Consider the following 22,774-nt stretch of genomic DNA (forward strand, 5'->3'; position numbering starts at 1 on the left):
AGGAACATATTTACTCAGCCGTAGTCTAAGAGCAGGTTCTAAGCAGTGTTGCCAGATGGGTCTTGTGAGAAGTTACCCCGAAATATTAAAAAAAGTAACCTTTTTGTCTAAAAAGTAACCTTTTCACTAACTACTCTTGCTTTTTGCGTTCCACAGCATGGCTAAACCACCATTTCAGCCTCTAGGGGCTAAAGTATTTTTTTTTAATATCTGTCTGTTACGAATACTAGCCAAGTTTGCCGCTACACAAGTACTAAATTACTTTATACCGAAGAAGATGTTACTCCTAAATAGAATTATCTTATGTAAGACCCTGATCGTTTGCCTTTTCCTCATGGAATAAGAAAAATAAAATTAAAGAGCAAGAATTTAAAAAAACAATTGACGTGAATAATAATTCATACTTGATTTTTTTAAGAAATTCAATGTTACTGGAACTTACTTATTTCACAACGTCAATTGTGACATCTTCATTTATAGTGAGAATTGTAACCTTATTTTGAAGATTGAACAAAAAGGAAACACCTCTTATACTATGGGTCTTTTCAGCCCCTTGTTTAACAATCTATTCATATTTTTTACTGGAAAGGTATTAAAAGTTAATAGAATGTTAGTTAAATTGACACAGAAACATCAATGAGTTCTTGAGCACTTGTCCGCATTTCTTGATTTAACGACCTTTCTGTTTTAGGTATACGAAATTGTAAGTTATTTCTAAAAATTCCTCAATATCACGTAAAAGTAACCTTTTTATTAATGTAACCTAAAAGTAACCAATGCAGTCAAAAAATCACCTAAAAGGTTACAAAAGTAACCTTCTGGCAACACTGGTTCTAAGCTTTATGTGTCAAGCTTCATTTGTCGTCTATGGAGTAGATTTTATTATTTACTTAATATGGTATTAAATAACAGTAATAAATAAAATCACTTTATTTATCATACTATAATCCTATTATAGGCTCTTGCAAAAATACCATCTCTAAACATCTACTTGGTAAAATTATATCTGAGAATGAAGCGACGAAATATAATTAATGATTAAACGAACTTACCTGTAAGTGAAGTTCTATCATAATTTATGTGAGTCGCTTCATTCGAAGATATAACACCCTACCCACCCATTCCAAAATGGATTTTTGCAAGAACATATTTTTATCTCTAAAAAGAATGAGGAAAACGCTACCGGCACGTAAGTAGGTGGCATAGTGTGGATCACAGGACACAGATCACTATAGACTAGAAATGTGGATCGCATAATGGGGATTGGGGATAGAGCATAGTGAGTGAATATTTAGTTTGTGATTTTCAATTTTGGAATTTTGGATTTTGGAAATATTATTGTTACTCATTATCTATTATTGCTATTATTAATAATTAATTTTAGCTCGTACTATGAGCGATGCTCTATTGCATGCAACTTTCTTTAATAATCATTTAAATTTGTTAGGCCTAGATATTCGGTGTGAAAACGCACAAATCGTGTGTATTTTACAATGAAAATCCGTATACAAATATTTGGTTTTCGAAGGAAATCCGCTTAATTGGTTTATAGAGTTTTAAAGGTAGTCGGATACACTACTGGTATCTCCTTCCTACGATCCAGCTATGGAGTTTTATGCAAGACAAAATGAACTTCTAAATGTTGACTGCGTTTCGTCACCAGTAGAGGTAAGTAAGATCAATGATTTTAGCGCGGAGGAAACTACATTTAGCCACTCTTATTTTCGGTGTCATCTCCACTGGTAAACCATCTTATTTGTGTTCACGTATAAAATGGGCCAGTCAAGGTAGTACATGCAGGCCAAGAGGAGCTCCACGTTCTTCTTGCCCGTTTCATAGGTCTGCCTCGTTTAAGGGGACTTTTTAGTACTCAGCCTGCAAAATTTGGAACGACCTACCGCCACCAATTAGACTAGCTAAATCTCTTACTGTTTAGATAAAAATTATTAAAGAACATCTCTTATTTCTACAGAAACAATAACCAAATATTTTGCAGGACAGTTTGTTTTTTTTATTATTTATTTTTTTTTGTCTTTATCGTAGTTGTTTAGTATTCTTATTTTATTTTTTATTTATTTTTTTGCATTTAATATTAATGTTTGTCCTTCGCTCCAATTTAATTTTACTTACTATAGATATGTGGATACATAGTAGTATATTATTTATCTGTTTTAAATTTGGAACCAATAAACAATGCAATGCTTTCCCGATCAGTCCGTGAGCTCACCCTGGGGTCATGCCTGAAAATCAGCGCCACTTAGCTGTAGCATAGAGCTGAGGCAGCGCCCCATTCAGCCGAAGCCATTAGATTAGTATTAAGTTGGTATCAATTCTCATGTTTTTATTTTTTCTTATTTACGTTATGTTTTTTATATTATTATTATTATTATTTAGTACCTATATAATCATTGGGTAAGATGTTTTGAAGTGCATGCCATTGCAGGACGTGGGTCTTTTGTAGGGAGACATCACAATCCATCGAGAGAATCTCTGTGATTTGCTTAATTTTGTAATTCCACCTAGTGAGGGGTCGACCTACACTGCACATATTAGTGCGGGGTCGCATTCCAGCACTTTGGGACCCCAACATCCATTGGTTCTTCGAACTATGTGCCACGTCCATTGCCACTTCAGCTTCGCAACTCGTTGAGCTAAGTCGGTAACTTTGGTTCTTTTGCGGATCTCCTCATTTCTGATTCAATTACGAAAGTGTGTTGAGTAAGTATACATAAAAGAAAGCAAACTCTTCTTCTTTTTCTTTGTCATTACACTCTTGACAGAGTGGTCGTGGTCGTCGATCGTGGTTGTTTGGGTGTGGTGGCAAGCCTCACTATCTAGCAATCCATGGAGAGAGGTTTTTACTTTGTTAGTCCAGCGTATTGGTGACCTGCCATGCGCTCTTGTGCCCTCCACCTTTCCTTGCACCACAAGTCTCTCTATGGACGTGTCATCTCTTTGTGTGGTATGACCAAAGAAAGTCAGTATGCAACATTGGACTATGGAAGAAAGACGATGTTTGATGCCCAGTTCTTGGAGATTTGGAATGTTGCATGGGAACTGTGTCCAGGATATGTTCCTGTTTCTTCATATCCGTTTGAGATATCCACGGCAGATTGTGTAGAAGACACATTAGTCATAGTCATAGTCGTGTTTTATTCATAAATATTCATATTAATCATCACAAAAATCATAGTATACTTAATTATAAATTATCTTTCTCAATAAATTATAAAAATATTTTTAAAATCATTATACATTATTGTACACTATATAACAAATTGAATGTCACAAAATTTAATTTTCCAGAAATTTGCTGTAGCTATAGAAAGCCTTCTCGACAAGCCAAGCTTTCAGTATATTTTTAAAAGGATTAATATTGGTTATATTTTTTATACTTAGTGGAATCCTATTAAAAACTTCTGGACCCATCCCTGTTACTGTCTTCGACGTTTTTTTAAGTCTGTGATATTTGGTTAGAAGTCTATTAGGGTATCGCATATTAGTAGATAAAGATGCTTGGAGTTGTTGGAGAGCCGTTGGATCAGCTTCCACCTTCACACAGGAAGTAAAACTATAAGAAATGTAAACAGTTATTGTTATCAATTGTAAATTATAATACTGTATGACTTTTTCAAAAGAGCAACTGTTGAGTTTCTTGCCGGTATCTTCTCAGCAGGACCTGCCTTCCGAACCGGTGGTAGAATCTTTACAAATAGTCAACTGACGTGTCAAAATTGCTTGTAAACTGAGCCTACTTGAAATAAATGATTTTTGATTTGATTTGATTTGATTAGTCACACCATAACTCAATAATATCAGTAATTTTATAATTTCCAGTTCTGCATGGTATGCCTCGACACAGAATGTAGACTGCATACACTAGAGAAATATAACTTGGATTCAGATTTCAAAAACTTGACTGGAATTGAGGTAAGATATTTATCCTTGAATGCATGTAAGTCAGAGAGAGACGAATATCTTAGCATTCCATGGATTCACCGTGCAGGTGCCGGGTCCATCGTGTGGTAGAGAGAAAAACACCAAGCAAAGTCCAGGACTTGTGACTACTGGATGTAGGGTTAAGGAATACCTTGACGTAGATCGTCAAGGAATTCCTTAACCCTACTAGCAGTAGGTTCTGCATGTAATTATTTGAATGAGAAACGGCTTCTCTGTTATATACAAATGTTGACCAATAGCGACAGAATCGTCCTAGTCCCATCTTCTTCCTTCTCGGCCGTTTCTGCACTTTCCACCCATCTCTATTGTCGCAACGCAATGAAACATATAGAAATATTTCCCATTGTGCAGATATTGGTTTACATTTGTCTATTTCTCTTAATAAAATATGCTGTTGGTCGCATGTTAGGCTTACATGGGATATGTTGTGACTGTATAAAGACTTATAGTGCTGCAACTAAAGTATAGCTCCGTTTCCACCCATCACAATGAGAGATAGCATTTTTTTTATTATGCCGATATTGGTTGACAATAGTCGTTTTCTCTCATGCAATAAACATCCTTAACTAAGGTTGAGTAATTCTTTGATTGTCAAGTAATTCCTTAACCCTACATCCATTGGTCCAGTACTGAGGTTAAAAGACGACAGGTGGACACTTACCGTCACTGAATGGCAGGGTCCACTAGGTAAAAGGAGAGTTGGCAGACCTCAGAAGTGCTGGACAGATGACATTGCTCAAGTGGCTGGTAAGGGTTGGATGAAGTCAGGACGAGGCAGAGGAAAATGGAAACAGCTGGAGGAGGCCTATACCCGAGACAATGGGATTCATACAAATATAAAAAGAAAAATTCTATTAAAAATTATATAACTAACTTGTATCAATGTATGAAATAAATAAAGACTTTTATTATTATTACTAGCTGATGCCGCGCGGTTTTACCCGCGTGGTTCTTGTTCCCGTAGGAATACGGGGATAATATATAGCCTATAGCCTTCCTCAATAAATGGGCTATCTAACACTGAAAGAATTTTTCCAATCGGACCGGTAGTTCCTGAGATTAGCGCGTTCAAACAAACAAACAAACACTTTAGCTTTATAATATTAGTATAGATTAATATTATTACATCCATTGGTCACAAGTCCAGGACACTGCTCGGAGTGTTTCTCTTTGCCAGGTGATAGACCTTTGTCTCAAGACACAGTCACACAGATAATTAATTAAAAAAATGTTTTCAGCTCCAAGGTGAGGTGAGATTTGTGCCACAGTTATGTACAGAATGTGCTCAGAGGCTCACAAACTGTGCCAAATTCAGAGACAAGAGCTTGAGGGCTTACCACTTGCTGGCACAGTTGGGAGAGAGGAGTGAAATGGTAAGTGATATCTATATCTATATCTATCTATATATATATAATGGTATTTATATCATTCTGTTGGCAATGACAATATAGCATAGGTTCTCAACCTTAGTTTGCTCAGTTCCCCCTCTAAGTATTGTCTTTGCTGATAGGGTGATAAACCACAGTAGATATCATCTACTAACACAGGGTTTCTCAAAGTTGGGGTACGCGAAGTACGGTAAGGGGTTCGCCATTTGAAGGCAGGGGGTTCGCGACAAGATTTACGTAATGGTGGCTTATGGTGGCTTGATAACTGATACTGAGTCAGAATTAAGAGTGTGCAATGTGTAATTTGGTGGTTACAAATGGTTCTGGATCTCAGATTCTGGAAAAGTTAGGAGCCTGATATTTGGGTAAATGATATTTCAAAGTGTTAGCTTCGTTATGACTATGCAAAATACACAATTTGTAAAACTTTTCTCGATAGTTAATTTTTTTGAAAAATACATGTTTTTCTCACATTTTGCTTTCAGGGAAAGTAAACTTATTTTCTTAAATATTTGTTTTGTATAGAAAATTAGGTATATATCTTGAACATGGCCATTTTGTTTTTCGTTATGTTGTTTAATTTACTTCTTACTACTTAGTTTAATTATAATACATGCAACCTTAATATAACGTACCTCAATATAACGACTTCCTCGATTTAACAAATTTTTCGTAATCCCCTTGAATTGTCCATAAGAGTCAATATAAAATATACCTTTACATTGCGAACATTCTTTGCGTACAACCTCTTTATAACGAATTTTCAACTATCAAGAAAAAGTATTCATACCTCTAATTAACGAATTTTGCCAACCCAAAACCTTTATATAAAGTTTCTACCAATAATATAACTCTTGATCTTATAATGTGATTCATGTCTCGACATGTTTCGAAACGCTTTTGTTTGTAAAGTAACTTGTAAAGTTGCTGACATCGTCACATCTGTGTTGCCAGTTACTGATGCAGAAGCGGATGAAGACGAGGAAGAAGAGGGTGAAATTGATGAGCATAACTTCACAATAAAAGATGCTTATAATGCTTTGAATACAATAAAATCTGTATTTCTCAAAAAGGGAGGTTTGAGTGACGATGTAGTGAAATCCATCACGAAATTAGATTGCGCTTTGGATGTCATAACTCATACCGGTGGTAAACAGACAACTATCAATGACTTTTTTTCTAATAAATGAAAAAAATTGAGATTAAGCTACTATGTATAACCACTTCTTAATTCTTTTTGATTATTAATGCAAGAAAAAAAATTTATTATTGTTTTTAAATACATAGCAAATACATTATAGTAATTTGATAAAAATGTGTTATCATTTATTAGTAGATGTTGTTCGCTATAACAAGATAAGTACGTAATATTGAGGTGAATAAAACTATTCTTTTACCTCTTTATAACGAATTTTAGACCAATCTAACCTCAACATAACAAACCTCAGTTCAACGAATTACTTGATATTACGAATATTTTCTTGTTCCCCTCCGATTTGTTATATCGAGGTTGCACTGTATCAACTTTTTATCCATATCGTACAGACGCGCTGCGCGCTCTTAAGGTTAAAATTGTCCAAAATTTCTCCTAACATTGAATCCATTTGCGACAAGAAACAAGCACACCCATCACATTAATATTACAAAGACTTTTCTTTTGGTACTTAATGTACCAAACAAAAACCTAATTTTTTTTTACAATTAAATTGACGTTTTTCTTTGGGGACGGGGCGGGGGGGGGGGTTCTAGTTAGTTAAAAGTTAGGGTTTATAGTATAGTTTTTAATTAGTAAGGGGTTCGCTGTCACTTGGATATTTTAACAAGTGTTCGTTGAGCCGAAAGTTTGAGAAACTCTGTACCAACAGATCAAACCTAAGCCAGTTTATGAACCGTAAAATACTAAACCAAGCTGGGAATCAAAGTCTCTCTTTTTGAAAACCACAATGCACCAAAAAGGTCGTCCATTTTTCAGATGATGTAAATTTTTCAGCTAACGTTAGAACAAATAAAGACAGTCAACCGAAAGCACAATCGGCTCGTGTCAAATATCACCAAATTAACATTTGAACCAGATTATTATGATCTCTGTGTGAAAGAGCACAAGGACCATGTGCAAAAGGTATGTTACCACATTCTGGCAATTAATTAATTTTAATTGCAAAAAAAAAAAAAAATTTAGTTGAACAATTTTTTTTTTATTCTTCATAAGTTAACCCTTGATTAGAATCTCACCTGATGGTAAGTAACGATGCAATCTAACACGGAAGCGGAACTTGATAGGAGAAGGATGAAAGTCCACACCCCTTTCGGTTTCTACACGAAATCGTACCGGACCATCACTTACCATCAGGTGAGATTGTAGTCAAGGGCCAACTTGTAAAGAATAATTTAATAAAAAAAATTAAAAAAAACATATGGCAAATAATCTTTTTTTTTTTTTAAGTGAATCTACAGCCGTTTGGATAGTTACCATAAGTAGGGCTTTTTTAGGTTATCATTGTCTTTATTTTTTACAGATAGACATCAAAATTGAACATAAAGACACAGTTCTAGGTATAGATAATCAAAATCTAAATTATGATGTCAAATTTGAAAAAAATCTGTTGAATGATGATCTAGATGATGATACGCCGTTAACAAAATTTGCGATTGATGTTATCAATAAAACTGAATTCAATGATGGACTTGTATTTGAAAATGATGGAGAAATGGACTATGATATGGATGTACTTGATGATTGTGATACTTATGTTAGTTTTGTTAAAAGCAAGTCCGATATGGATAGTTCTAATAGTAAAGAAATGACTACTCCAGTTAATAAAAGCAAAAATGTAGTTAAAACTAATAAAATCAGCCTTAATAATTCATTAGTTGTAAATAGAGATAAAAATAACATAAAAGATCAAAATGATACATTAAAAGTGATACGTGAAAAAGAAACCGAAAGTGTACCCAAAATCAAAAATCTAAATAGAACAGTAAAAAAAGCAATTAATGAAAATGCAGATAGTACAAAAAGTTCAAGAAGTGCTGTTAGCGATAGAACGAAGTGTATCAAATCAAAAAAACGGAATTGCAGTAAAATGATAACTGTAAAAAAGGATTTAGCAGATGATGCTAGTTTGAAAGACATTAAAAGATCTCATAAAAAGAGATTAAAGGGTCCTGGAAAGAAACCAGGTAAGATTTTTTTTGAATAAATCACAGTCATATTTCAGTTACTTAAATTTTTAACAAAGAACTACTAAACCGATTTTGATGAAAATTAAATTATGTGTCAATCCAGGGTAAAATCTATTTGCATTCCAAATTTCAGCTAAATCGCTTCAGTAGCGGTGTTATAGAGTAACAAACATCCAAACATCCATACAAACTTTCGCGTTTATAATATTAGTAGGATAGGATATAGATAGATTTACATGTTACATTGTACTTACGAGTACCCAAAGCTGCTCTTATAAAATGTGGCTAGGCAGGGAGAAGAACACGAGCAGAGAACGGGGAGTGTTGATCGGTCGTTAAGAAATTCCTTAACCCTACATCCTGTAGTTACAAGTCCGGGACTCTGCTCGGAGTGTTTCTCTACCATGCGATGGACCCGGCTCCCGCACAGTGAAAAAGAATTCCTTAGCCCTACGTCCAGTAGTTACAAATCCGGGACTCTGCTCGGAGTGCTCTCTACCACGCGATGGACCCGGCACCTGCACGGTGAATCCATGGAATGTTAAGATCTTCTCATACTTGGTGTTCCAGCGTCGAAAGAGCACTTGAAACTTTTTGAAACGACAGCGATGAGTACAGTGGAGCAGCTAGAGGAGATACAGAGACGGCAGCAGACGAGCAACTACAGGCTATCTCCATACAAGTGCACGGTTTGTTACAAAGGGTTCGTGGACATCGACGCGTACGACGGACACATGGACAGACATTCCGATGTGAGTATTATATATCATCATCTCCTTACCCTTATCCCACTTAAATGGGGTCGGAAAAATATGTCAATCTTTTCCATTCGTCTCTATTACTCGTCAACTCATCATCCACTCCTTTTACACACATGTCCTCTTTCACACACTCCAACCATCTCTTCTTTGGCCTTCCTCTCCTCTTATGTCCCTCCACTTGCACATTCAACATTTTTCTAGTAATATGACTTCCCTCTCTACGCATTACATGTCCATACCAAGCTAACCTTCTACTCCTCAATTTTTCTGTCACTGGCGCCACCTTGAGACTTCCTCTTATATACTCGTTCCTTATTTTATCTATTCTTGTCACACCACACATCCATCTCAACATACGCATTTCGTTCACATGCATTCGTTTACTATCCGTCCCTTTCACCGCCCAACATTCTGATCCATACAGCACGACAGGTCTTACAACCGTTTTGTATATTTTAGCCTTTAGTCTAAGAGGCAGAGACCGGAGACCTGTCGCCATTTCATACATTCATTCTACTTTTCACGTCTCGGTCCACATTGCCATCGTTTTGAAAAAGCGATGTGAGTATTATTTATGTCACCGTTAAATTGTAAAATACGTTAGTTTATAATCTCACTCGTGATATTACAATCTGTTGTCATATTGTGAACTGAAAATACTGATTACAATTTAACGTGTTATTTTTCGGTATATTGTAATCTATCGGAAGTGAAATCGTTACCACCTTATGGCAACTTAGGGTACGAAAGACGTATCGCATTTAAAGTACGACTCCGCGTAGAAACCAATGATTATTTTATACTATAGATATGTTACGTGCCTACAAAATCGCCACAAAAAGTCTGAATTTAGCGACTCCCGAGATTTGCGAAAACTGTGGATGATATGAATGTTTGTTACTCTTTCACGCCTCGACTACTGAACCGAATAAGCTGAAATTTGGTATTGAGATATATTATAGCCTGGATTAACACATAGGCTACTTTTTATCCCGGAAAAGTCCATGGTTTCCGAGGGATTTGTGAAAAACTATTTAGTTTTTCACGCGAACGAAGTCGCGGGCGTCTGCTAGTTAGTTAATAAAATCAAATATCAAATCCTTTATTTGCTGATACAGTTTACAAGGTCTTAACAAATTAATATAATCTGTTCTGTATCACGCCCGATCGGCCATGCAAAATATTATATTAGTTACCTAATTGTGTTGTTTTTGTAGAAATTTGGAAAATTCGAATGCAGTATATGCGGCATACGCGCGAAGAATAAAATCTGTCTGCGCAAACATATGGTGATGAACCATAGCTTCAGGTACACTTGCTTGAAGTGCTCTTTCGTCACCAACCATAGGTAAGTATATTTAAAATTCAAATACACGTGTGGTAGATTTATTACGTCCAAGCCACAAGGAATGACGCGTAAATAAAAATGTAATTCTTGTATGTAGAGATGCGATAGCTTCAAGCTTCAAGAGTGAAGTGCGTAAATAGGTTTTTTATTTTATTAGACTGGGTTACTAGTGTGCCTAGTGGGAGTTTCTAATGTTTTAATTCTTGTATGTAGAGATGCGATAGCTTCAAGCTTCAAGAGTGAAGTGCGTAAATAGTTTTTTTTTTATTTTATTAGACTGGGTTACCAGTGTGCCTAGTGGGAGTTTCTAATGTTTTAATTCTTGTATGTAGAGATGCGATAGCTTCAAGCTTCAAGAGTGAAGTGCGTAAATAGTTTTATTTATTTATTTAATTTTATTAGACCGGGTTACCAGTGTTCCCAGTGGGAGTTTGTAATGTTTTCATACTGTTACTATCGCGTTAATGTAAACGTGAATTAATATGGAATTGAATCAGTTGTGCAGTGGTGTCACTAGATGGCGCTGTTTTAGATCCTTACCAAATTCGCCTTTATGTTAATGCGATCGCCACAGTATCAAACCGCCACTAGGCCCTCTGGTAATAAAAAATTCTTAGCGTCTAACATGGTAACCCAGTTAGCTACCAGAAACAAGAATATCTTACTATATAAAAATAAGTCGGATTTTCCTTCCTGACGCTATAACTCCAGAACGCACGAACCGATTTCCACGGTTTTGCATTCGTTAGAAAGGTCTCGGGCTCCGTCAGGTTTATAGCAAAGAAAATTCAGGAAACATTTCAACGAAGGGTAGGGGTAGGGTAGGGGTAGGGTAGGGGTAGGGTAGGGGTAGGGTAGGGGTAGGGTAGGGGTAGGGTAGGGGTAGGGTAGGGGTAGGGTAGGGGTAGGGTAGAGGTAGTTGAAAGTTTACATCGAGTTTCACGCGGACGAAGTCGCGGGCGTCCGCTAGTTCGTAAATAAAAAAGTTGAGCGTCTCATCAAAATGAAGCTAATCTCGAAAAATAACTTGATAGTAATCAATTGTAAAAATGCACCTTGAATCCTCGGCTCATCAAAGATATATTTATAGCCTCAATAGTTCAACGGTAAGATTCGGTCGGACTCATCACCGAGGGGTGGTGGTTCGATCCCCGCCCCGTTGGTCTGTTGTCGTACCCACTCTTAGCACAGTCTTTGTCGACTAGTTGGAGGGAAATGGGAATATTGGTCATATTATAAAAAAGATTTATTCTTCAAAAAAAAAGTATTGTTTTAGAAACACCGCTACGAACCACGAGCGTTGGCACGATGGCAAGCAGTACAGATGTCCACATTGCGACGAAGTGTTCACGTAAGTGAGAGATCGCTAGCTAGCGAATAAATAAATCCTACTAATATTTTTTTTTTTACAAGTTAGCCCTTGACTACAATCTCACCTTATGGAACGGACGAAACAAAACACAGAAATATTCGGCCAAAATGAGCACTTCGGGACGTATATCGTTGCAAGGGTTGTAGACAGTTGGGTAATTCGTAACGAACTGAGTGTATTCATAAATCTGTCAAAACTGTCAGTTGCCCTTGGAGGTTATACGTTCCGTTATATGCCCGGCCAGTTTATTTTACTAAAACATTAACAAATAAAATATATAATTACGTCGCTTACAACGTGTCTCAAACGGTGAAGGAAAACATCGTGAGGAAACCTGCATACCAGAAAATTTTCTCAATTATCTGCGTGTGTGAAGTCTGCCAATCCGCATTGGGCCAGCTTGATGGACTATTGGCCTAACCCCTGTCATTCTGATAGGAGACTCGAGCTCAGCAGTGAGCCATATATGGGTTGATAACGAACGAACGAATGATATTAAATTTGATATGAGTCAACTACCATATTGTAGGAAGCAGACGTCGTACATGTCTCACGTGCGTCTGAAGCACCCTTCCGAGCACGTATGTCGACTATGCGGGTACTCCTTCGTCGGCGAGCGCGGACTGTCGCTCCATATCAACTTGAAGCATCGCGCGGACGATTCCCAGGTCTGTAATCCTTTTTAATAACTTAATAATCATCATCGTCATTGTCAACCCATATTCAGCACACTGCTGAGCTCGAGTCTCCTCTCAGAATGACAACTGTGGCACAAATCTCACCTCATCTTTTTTTTAATTATCTGCGTGTGTGTAGTCTGCCAATCCGCATTGGGCCAGCGTGGTGGACTGTTGTATTCTATTACCTAAGCTGACCTTTCTCATTCTGAGAGGAGACTCGAGATCAGAAGTGAATATGGGTTGATAATGATGATCTAAAAACAGTTAAAAGTAAAGTCCTTTCTTGGTAGGTATTATTTATATATTGGTACTCAATACACAATAACTCTGCTATCTAGGACACAGAATACGATTTAATAATATTAGTCTAGACAGGAAAGTCAAAAACTAAAAGGAGGTCGGTTACATTTAACTTGGTAATTGTCCATTGTTGAGAACTTTATGATTTTTCATTGTTGGAGGATTGAATTACATTTATAACAATGGGGATGATGACTAGGTTTGAATATATTGATTTTTATAATACATTCGGGAAAATAAAGGCTATGTTAACTAATTTATACATAAAAAGCAAAGATTTTCTGGATATTTGCAAAATAAATCTATACTAATATCGCGCTAATCTCAGGAATTACTGGACCGTTTTGAAAAAATATTTCAGTGTTAGATAGCCCATTTATCGAGGAAGGCACTAACTTATATTATTTATTATCCTCGTGTCAATTTTATATTCACTTCAACAAAAGATGATAAATATTCATCGGCTTTAAAAAAGTAAAAAATTCAATTAGTTATGAATTGCAGCATTACAAGCTATCGATAGAACATTAGGATATTTGTGGCCATGGCACTTTTTGGTCAGGTCACAGCTTGTATGAAAGTGGCCGAACTCCTTGCATCGGTGACATCGTGATTGTGAGGGGTACCCATTGACATTGACTTTGACGTGTGACGTCACAACAATCGACCATTTGACATTTGTCAGACAAACTCCACAGAAAGGCTGCGTCAAATATCGAATTACCTTGTCTTGTTTCTTATTTATTTATTGATATACCAACAATCACAACAAAAAAAATTTAATATTCTATACATAGGTAAAAAATAAAAAGTGAAAAGTTCTAGTGCCAAACGAAGCCATTTTTCAAAGGTATATACAGCATTCTTTACTGTGTCTTAATTTTTTTTAAACAATGCGATTGCATATCACGCCGTCTATTTACTTCTGTGTCTACGCGTTTGACAGTTGACAGACAACGAGTTGCCATTGTGATTGGAACATACCATAGATTAAGGACTAATTTCAAATAGAGGCAACTTTGTGTTTCTATTTAGTGCTGCCGTTTTTGAAGCGCTCATCAAAAATCTATTGTTATTTTATGTGTGGTTATATGTGATAATGAGGGTAGATGTATATTTCAGCGGACACTAGATGGACCGCAGTGCGAGGAGTGCAACATTCGCTTCGCGTCCTCCGCCGCGTACGAGCAGCACATGAAGGTGTCTCCCAAACACGCGCCAGCCGAGTGAGTGGACCTTTCATTTACAAATTATATACAGTGTGATATAGTCTTTAATGATCTTAGAATGCTGCTGGCAGTCAACATTTTGAAGGGCTAACCATGGGCCTCATAAGAAGGCTCAGAGTCACACAGCGGGCGATGGAACGAGCTATGTTAGATCTCTGCGTGATCGAATCAGAAATGAGGAGATCCGCAGAATAACCAAAGTCACCGACATAGCTCAACGAGTTGCGAAGCTGAAGTGGCAATGGGCGGGGCACATAGTTCGAAGAGCTGATAGACGTTGGGGTCCCAAGGTGCTGGAATGGCGACCCCGCACTAGTAAGCGCAGTGTTGCCGACCCCGCACCAGGTGGACTGACGACATCAAGTCGCAGACATTCGTTGGATGCAGGCGGCTCAGTATCGTGATGTTTGGAAGTGTCTACAAAAGGCCTATGTCCTGCAGTGGACTCCATCGGCTGACACGATGATGTCTGCTAGTTTCATATAAAAAAAACCTTTTATCCGGTATACAGTTAGAAGAAGATCGTATTACATTCGTATCCTCTAATGTAATAGTTATTTGCAGTAAGCTGAAACCGAACTGCCCGCCGAAGAAATATCAACTGTGCAAGAAACGGAAACGGGCGCCGCCGAGGAAGGTCGACTGCGAACAGGTCAGTAAAAACAGGGTTATTGCTATGTTCATAAGTTCCACAAATGTTTGGCGATGTCAGATGTAAAAAAAATATTAACTAAAAAATACCAAAGTTGTCATTTACTTGAAGACTGAATTTTAGAGCCACCCTATCACTTCTGATTATTGCTATGTTCATAAGGTTCACAATTGCTTGGCGATGTCAGTAGTAAAAAAAAAAAATGTTAACTAAAAAATACAAAAGTTGTCATTTACTTGAAAACTGATTTTTAGAGTCACCCTATCACTTCTGATTATTGCTATGTTCATAAGGTTCACAATTGCTTGGCGATGTCAGATGTTAAAAAAAATATTAAATAAAAATACCAAAGTTGTGATTTACTTAAAAACGTTTAAATTGTTTTTTCTGGGCACTATAATTTTTTTATTGTAGCTACTCGTATCCAATAACACAGGCATGTACTGCGTGTGTTTCAGTGTGGCATGCAACTTGTTGGCGGGCGAAACTACGCCGTGCACTTTCGTATGCATCACCCGGACAAGAACCGCACCAAATACTCAACCGTCAACGTCAGCAGGACGAGCATCATGTGCGAGCTGTGCGGGAAGGTGCTGCCGGTGAGAGAAAGGACATTTCTAATGTTGAATCCCTTGCTACGGGCATGATTTTTACTTTGAATCGCTCGCTTCTTTCGCAGTTTATGTGTTGCTAGTGAGAGACATGCATTTCCCGTGTTGAATCCCTTGCTATGGACAGGCATCTAACTTTGAATCCCTCGCTTCATTTGTGCGTGTAGATATTTTTGCTCTTCCTGTATGATCTGGACAAGAACCGCACCAAACACTCCATCGACAAAGTCAACAAGACAAGCATCATGTTCGAGCCGTGCGTTAAAGTGTTGCTAGTTAGAGACATGTATTTCCCGTTTTGAATCCTTTGCTATGGACAGGCATTTAACTTTGAATCCATCGCTTCATTTGTGGCTGTTTCAGCGTCTAGATATTTTTGCTCTTCCTTTATGATCTGGACAAGAACCTCACCAAACACTCCATCGACGAAGTCAACAAGACGAGCATCATGTTCGATTCATGCGTTACAGTGTTGCTAGTGAGAGACATGAATTTCCAGTGTTGAATTCCTCGTACTGACGGAATTATTATTGAGTTCCTGGCTTCGTAGATGGTCAGTCAATGGCAACAGAACGAGCATCTTGTGTTGAAAGCTGTTGGTGAAAGAAATGTATTTCCAGTTATGAATCCTTCGCTACGAACACGATTCCTATTGTAATTCTTAGCTTCACGCATGATTCCGTGAGCTTCATGTGCGAGCTGTGCAGAAATGTGTCGCCGGTGAAAGACATGGCATTTCTAAAGTTCAATCTCTCGCTAGGGACAGGATGCTAACTTTAAATCCCTCGGTTCGCGGCTTCCGTTAGCGTTTCCAGTATGATGTGCTTAGGCACATGCGCGTAAGCTAACTGTATCATTCATATATCATGCCATTGAATCCCTCGCTACCTACAAAAAGTATTTTAAAAAGAATTACGATGTTGCATGATTTTTTGAAAAGAGCAACTGTTGAGTTTCTTGCCGGTATCTTCTCAGCAGAACCTGCCTTCCGAACCGGTGGTAGAATCTTTACAAATAGTCAACTAACGTGTCAAAAGTGCTTGTAAACTGAGCCTACTTGAAATAAATGATTTTTGACTTTCTTTTTTGATTTTTGATGGAAGTGGGCTAACTTGTTAGGGGGAGAATGAAAATCCACACTCCTTTCGGTTTCTACACGGCATCGTACCAGAATGCTAAATCGCTAAGCGGTACGTCTTTGCCGATAACTAGGGTGGTAACTAGCCACTGCCAAACCCTCCCACCAGCCAAATTATCCAAGTACTAGCTGACGCCGCGCGGTTTTAACCGCGTGGTTCCCGTTCCCGTTGGATTACGGGGATTAAATATAACCTATAGCCTTCCTCGATAAATGGGCTATCTAATACTGAAAGAATTTTTCAAATCGGACCAGTAGTTCCAGAGATTAGCGCGTTCAAACAAACAAAAAAACTTTTCAGCTTTATAATATTAGTATAGATTATCTAAGTGTGGTTTTTTAAATAATAATAACGACGGCCTCCGTGGCGCAGTGGTATGCGCGGTGGATTTACAAAACGGAGGTCCTGGGTTCGATCCCCGGCTGGGCAGATTGATATTTTCTTAATTTGTCCAGGTCTGGCTGGTGGGAGGCTTCGGCCGTGGCTAGTTACCACCCTACCGGCAAAGACGTACCGCCAAGCGATTTAGCGCTCCGGTACGATGCCGTGTAGAAACCGAAAGGGGTGTGGATTTTCATCCTCCTCCTAACAAGTTAGCCCGCTTCCATCTTAGACTGCATCATCACTTACCATCAGGTGAGATTGTAGTCAAGGGCTAACTTATAAAGAATAAAAAAAAAATAATGTTTTTTATTAATCCGCAGAGTCTTTCCCACCTCCGCTACCACATGCCGTCCCACGCGGAGCAGAAGCAGTTCAAATGCGACGTGTGCGACAAGACGTTCGCGTTCAAACGCAACCTCACCACCCACGCGGTGATACACAGCGAGTCGCGGCCGCGCGTCGAGTGCACCGTCTGCGGGAAGAACGTCTCCAACAAGAACAACTTGTGGCGGCACATGTTTGTGAGTATCTGACGAAATACGGCGCTGCACCGCGAAATGAGAGCCTTTAAAGAATTGGTTAGATAGGCAATGAACTACTTACAAAGTCGAGAGTTGACCTAGGTTGGTTGACCTTTGCTGACGGGCTATATGAAAAGTAGTTTAGGTACACAAGTAATTTTACGTTTGGGGATAATAGGGATGATGACAGTTTTTTAAATTGTATATAAATTAAGAGTACGCTAATAGTAAAGCAATTTTGTAAAAGTAACAGGGTATCTGCGATCATTACTTTCGGAGCTACAGGGATTTAAAGGTCAGATTTGCGGCGCTGCCGCGGATCCCTGAAAAACGCTCCATACAAAATGGCACGGACTTATGACGTCGTAGGCAATGTAATGATCGTTAGATTTGTATGTGCGTTCAAACAAAATTACTAATATCTTCGTTATTTCTGCGTTTATGTTTATAGTTCATATATTGAAAAAGTTACATTTAATGTAAGGAAGCTAAAACTGTATGAATTTTCATCTATTACGATAATATATTTTTAATAGATTTTGAAATTTTATAATCTCATATATTTTGCAAATATCCAGACAATCTTTGCTTGTTATGTATAAATTAGTTAACATTGACCTTATTTACCCGAATGTATGATAGAAATCAATATATTCAAACCTAGTCATCATCCCCATTGGTTAGATAGGCAATGAACTACTTACGGTCAAGGTCGAGAGTTGACCTTGGTTGGTTGACCTTAGCTGACGGGCTATATGAAAAGGAGTTTATGTGTGATATGTGACGGAGAATTAGTGTTTTTTGGTTTCCATTCTTGTTGTATTGATACGTTGTTGTAGCCTACTTGACGAAGTTAAACGCGTGTGAATTTGGATAAATGAACAAACTTTTGTCGTGGTAGTGGACGATATATATTTGGACGCCAGCTAAAGCCGCGCGGTTACACCCGCGTGGCTCCCGTTCCCATAAGAATACGGGGATAATATATAGCCTATAGCCTTCCTCGATTAATGGGCTATCTAATAATGAAAGAATTTTTCAAATCGGACCAGTAGTTCCTGAGATTAGCGCGTTCAATCAAACAAACAAACAAACAAACTCTTCAACTTTATAATATTGGTATTGATTAAAGTGCATAGTGGTACATCTCATCTCATCTGGACTAAGAGCAGATGGTAAAAATTTTAGATCATACATTAACTTAACTTGTTCTCAAGTTTTGTATACGGTTCGACGTTACTGGTTCACAAGTAATTTTACGTTTGGGGATAATAGGGATGATGACAGTTTTTTAAATTGCATAGAAATTAAGAGTATGCTAATAGTAAAGCAATTTTGTAAAAGTAACAGGGTATCTGCGATCATTACTTTCGGAGCTACAGGGATTTAAAGGGTCAAATTTGCGGCGCTGCTGCGGATCCCTGAAAAACGCTCCATACAAAATGGCACCGACTTATGACGTCGTAGGCAATAAATGATCGTTAGATTTGTATGAGCGTTCAAACAAAATTACTAATATCTTTGTTATTTGTGGGTTTATGTTAATAGTTCATTTATTGAAAAATGTCACATTTAATGTAAGGAAGCTAAAACTGTATGAATTTTCATCTAATTACGATAAAATATTTTTAATAGATTTTGAAATTTTGTAATCTCATTTATTTTGCAAATATCCAGACAATCTTTGCTTTTTATGTATAAATTAGTTAACATTGATCCTATTTACCCGAATGTATCATAAAAATCAATATATTCAAACCTAGTCATCATCCCCATTGGTTAGATAGGCAATGAACTTACGGTCAAAGTCGAGAGTTGACCTAGGTTGGTTGACCTTAGCTGACGGGCTATATGAAGAGGTTATGTGTGATATATGGAGGTCGAAAATGGTGTGTTTCACTGTGTCACCCGTCTGCAGGCCACAGCAATCCGCTAACTTTGAACTTTTTGAGAAGAAATTAGATGTTTTATGATTAGAATTTTGACGGCCTCCGTGGCGCAGTGGTATGCGCGGTAGATTTACAAAACGGGAGGTCCTGGGTTCGATCCCCGGCTGGGCCGATTGAGGTTTTCTTAATTGGACCAGGTCTGGCTGGTGGAAGGCTTCGGCCGTGGTTATTTACCACCCTACCGGCAAATACGTACCGCCAAGCGATTTAGCGTTCCGGTACAATGTCGTGTAGAAACCGCTAACAAGCTAGCCCGCTTCCATCTTAGATTGCATCATCATTTACCATCAGGTGAGATTGTAGTCAAGGGCTAACTTGTAAAGAATGAAAAAAAAAATATTTTCTGTCCCACAGTCCCACAAAGACACACGGCCGTATTACAAGTGTGAAGTTTGCGACAAGAACTTCACGAGCGTGCAGGGCAGGAACGAGCACGTGCTGCACGTGCACAGCAACGTGCCGCGCCCCAAGCGCCACCGCGCGCCCCGCCCCGGGCCGAAGCCCCAGCCGCCTGGCGCCCTCGGCCTGGACACCAGCGAGTCGCAGGAGTCTTGATCTGACACGAAAATGTTTCATACGGCTTTAGGTTGAAGACAAAATATTGAAGAAGCTAAATTATATCGGGGCATCGACTATATCCCACTTCTGATGTCGGCGGAGCGGACTAAATACTACTTCTGATATCGGAGAAGCAGTAGCCTCAGCAGGTTCTAAGCTTTGTGTCAAGGATGGCAAGATACACAAAGTAACACTATCAATCATCACCGAATCGATCATTTAACTAGCAAATACAGTTCTACCCTCTATATTGATCAATACAGCGCTGATACTATCACATGTAAACCAGGATTAACTATCATATGGCTAGGAGTCGGCCACCAGCTGATGTCAGACTTGTAACTGATCCAGTTGGGTTAAAGACGTCTCACCAACCAACCAACACTCCCCATTCTCAGCTGGTGTTGACTCCCAGCTAATTAATTAACAAAGCAATGCCCTTACTTCTATTAACTCACCCACTGAAGTTCGGAAACACTATCACTATTTTAACACTGCACCATTACTATTTAACAAATGGAAGACGAGTATCCATTCCAAGGATTCCACTGAACTACTCAACCAACAGGCTACAGACTGGCAGAGCGCCTCCACTCCGTAAAGCGCACCGCCTACGCGCCATTTTAAAGCAATATCGTTATCGTTTCCTATTGGTCGAGCGCCGCCACGTCCGGCATGGTGGAAACCTTTCACAGTCTTATTCAAACAGCAAATAATTAAATCTCAATTACATGAAAACCTGATTCTAATATCACAATAATTAACGTAGATTTTGCTAACCGATCAAATAACTCACTCGGCGACATATACATATTAAAAATATTCTAATATTAAAATCATTTTTAAACATGATTCTGACTGTTTTTTTCATTCTGATTGTGTAAGAACCGTAGGCTACTTAATGGGACCTCAGCGGATCAGGGGTTTTGGGCGCAGAAGCATCGCCTGATGGGGTCCGAAGGCTGAAGCAGAAGATGTGGGCCAAATACTATCAAAGGGGGTCTCCTCTTGTCTCCTCTGAGATCTTGGTTTAGGGGGCCGCTCTGGAAAGGGGTTTTGGCCTGAGTGAATCAGTCTGGAACGCCCCCGAGATTAGGGTAAAAATCCCACGTCTGGGTGACGTCTGATATTGGGGACATGGTCTTCGCCGTCGAAGACGCTGTGTAGCTTGTTTGTGTTGCCTGGGAAGCGTTGTCAGTCGTTATGTCATTGTCTGGGTCGTAAAAAACGTCTAGATCTACAATCGGCGTTAGGATCGTGGGTGTAGGCATTAAACAACCATGGTCTATACTCTATACTCTATACTCTATAGCACGTATCTTCTTAGTTTATTGACTCCGAGCGTCCACGCTCGTCCAAATCCACTGTTGATGTACATACAGGAAGAAAATTTTTTTAGTACCGATATTTTTATATTTTGTACATAAACAAAATTTAATGATCACGTATTTTTTCTTTTTTTTTTTAACTCAAAAATAACAAAGTTATCGTTAGCTAAAGTTTAAACATTTAAACAGAATTTGAGGGTCACCCTATCGCTGTACTAAATAATAGGCAACTACAAAATCAGCTGGTAGGTACTAGGTTAGCGAGCGCCCGCGCCGAGGGCCGTTGACCTTTCTACGTTTATTTATTTTTGTACCTATTATTTTTTATAATAATTAAAGGTCGTCACTTTTGAGTTGAGTATCGATTTTCCCTTCAAACTTTATTGGGCTTAGGACCATCAATAACGCGTAGTAATAATAATAAAAATTATGAACTTTCGATTGGAATAATGAAATTTGTCTAAAAAAATTGTCTGTCACTGGTCGCCCATCGGCAATTCGGCAGGCGACCTCAAGGATTTTTCGATCCCCTCACTCCTGCCACCCCCGTCAGCGAAGCGATATGACTACTGCCGGTATTTCTTTGTCGGCGTCTTACAAAGTGCCGCCAGCAGTTGCGCAGTTTGTTTGGGAATGTGTCCATTATTTTGTTATTTCTGAGACATAAATTGAAAAAAAAATATTACATAAAATGTATCGAACTGTTTGTAGATTTATGTTCTATTAATGATAGAGAACCACGAAAAAAAGTATCCGCACTAAAGTCCGAATCACCCTGTATATACCTAAATAAAATGTAAATTCTAATATTATATTGAATAAAATAAAACAAGTAATTATGTTACTATAATATCTCAGACCAATTATAGAAGGACCTGTATCGCACTCATAGTTACGAACAAAATTGTCTGTCATTTTCCGAGGAAAACGAGCTTAGATTTGGTATATATCTTAAACTAAACTGGTAGTTTTTGTCCGTTGTTTACACAATTCAATCACACAAAAAGGTATTTTACGGACCTCTTTAACTGACGAACACGATTACATCTATTTAACATCGATTCTATAGAGACAGTTTTTATAATCGCATTAGATCGTTGATCATATACTTTGACAGAAAAGTTACGATAGCAAGGCAGGTCCTATACAATAATTGGTCTGAGTATAATATCAACGAATATTGTCTATGTGTAGTCTGTCGGCATAGACTATCATATTGTAAATTATGGTTTTATTGTAAAATCTTGGAGAATTGAAGAATTGTTGTTTCTGCGATGTCTTAAACCTAAGTTTAATAAATATAATTTATTATTACAACATGCTGTTTTATTTATTTTACTTTACCTAAAGTTACCTCATTAGTCAAAGTCAAAATTCATTTATTTCAAATAGGCTTACTTTACAAGCTCTT

At 38.1% G+C, this 22,774-nt stretch overlaps 1 protein-coding gene across 1 annotated transcript; it reads left to right on the forward strand.

The window, feature by feature from the left end:
• The first annotated feature begins 1,142 nt into the window (after window positions 1–1,142).
• On the forward strand, window positions 1,143–22,680 carry LOC112049549 (zinc finger protein 37). Its single transcript, XM_052890291.1, has 15 exons — window positions 1,143–1,279; window positions 1,448–1,668; window positions 3,838–3,930; window positions 5,199–5,333; window positions 7,339–7,467; window positions 7,865–8,528; window positions 9,102–9,283; window positions 10,510–10,640; window positions 11,917–11,991; window positions 12,542–12,680; window positions 14,115–14,218; window positions 14,786–14,873; window positions 15,332–15,472; window positions 17,328–17,528; window positions 19,832–22,680. Exons 2-15 carry the CDS (start codon window positions 1,606–1,608, stop codon window positions 20,030–20,032), a joined length of 2,346 nt encoding a protein of 781 aa, XP_052746251.1. The 5' UTR covers window positions 1,143–1,279; window positions 1,448–1,605; the 3' UTR covers window positions 20,033–22,680.
• Window positions 22,681–22,774: the final 94 nt, after the last annotated feature.

This window comes from Bicyclus anynana, chromosome 27, assembly GCF_947172395.1.
Source record: "Bicyclus anynana chromosome 27, ilBicAnyn1.1, whole genome shotgun sequence".
Taxonomy (NCBI): domain Eukaryota; kingdom Metazoa; phylum Arthropoda; class Insecta; order Lepidoptera; family Nymphalidae; genus Bicyclus; species Bicyclus anynana.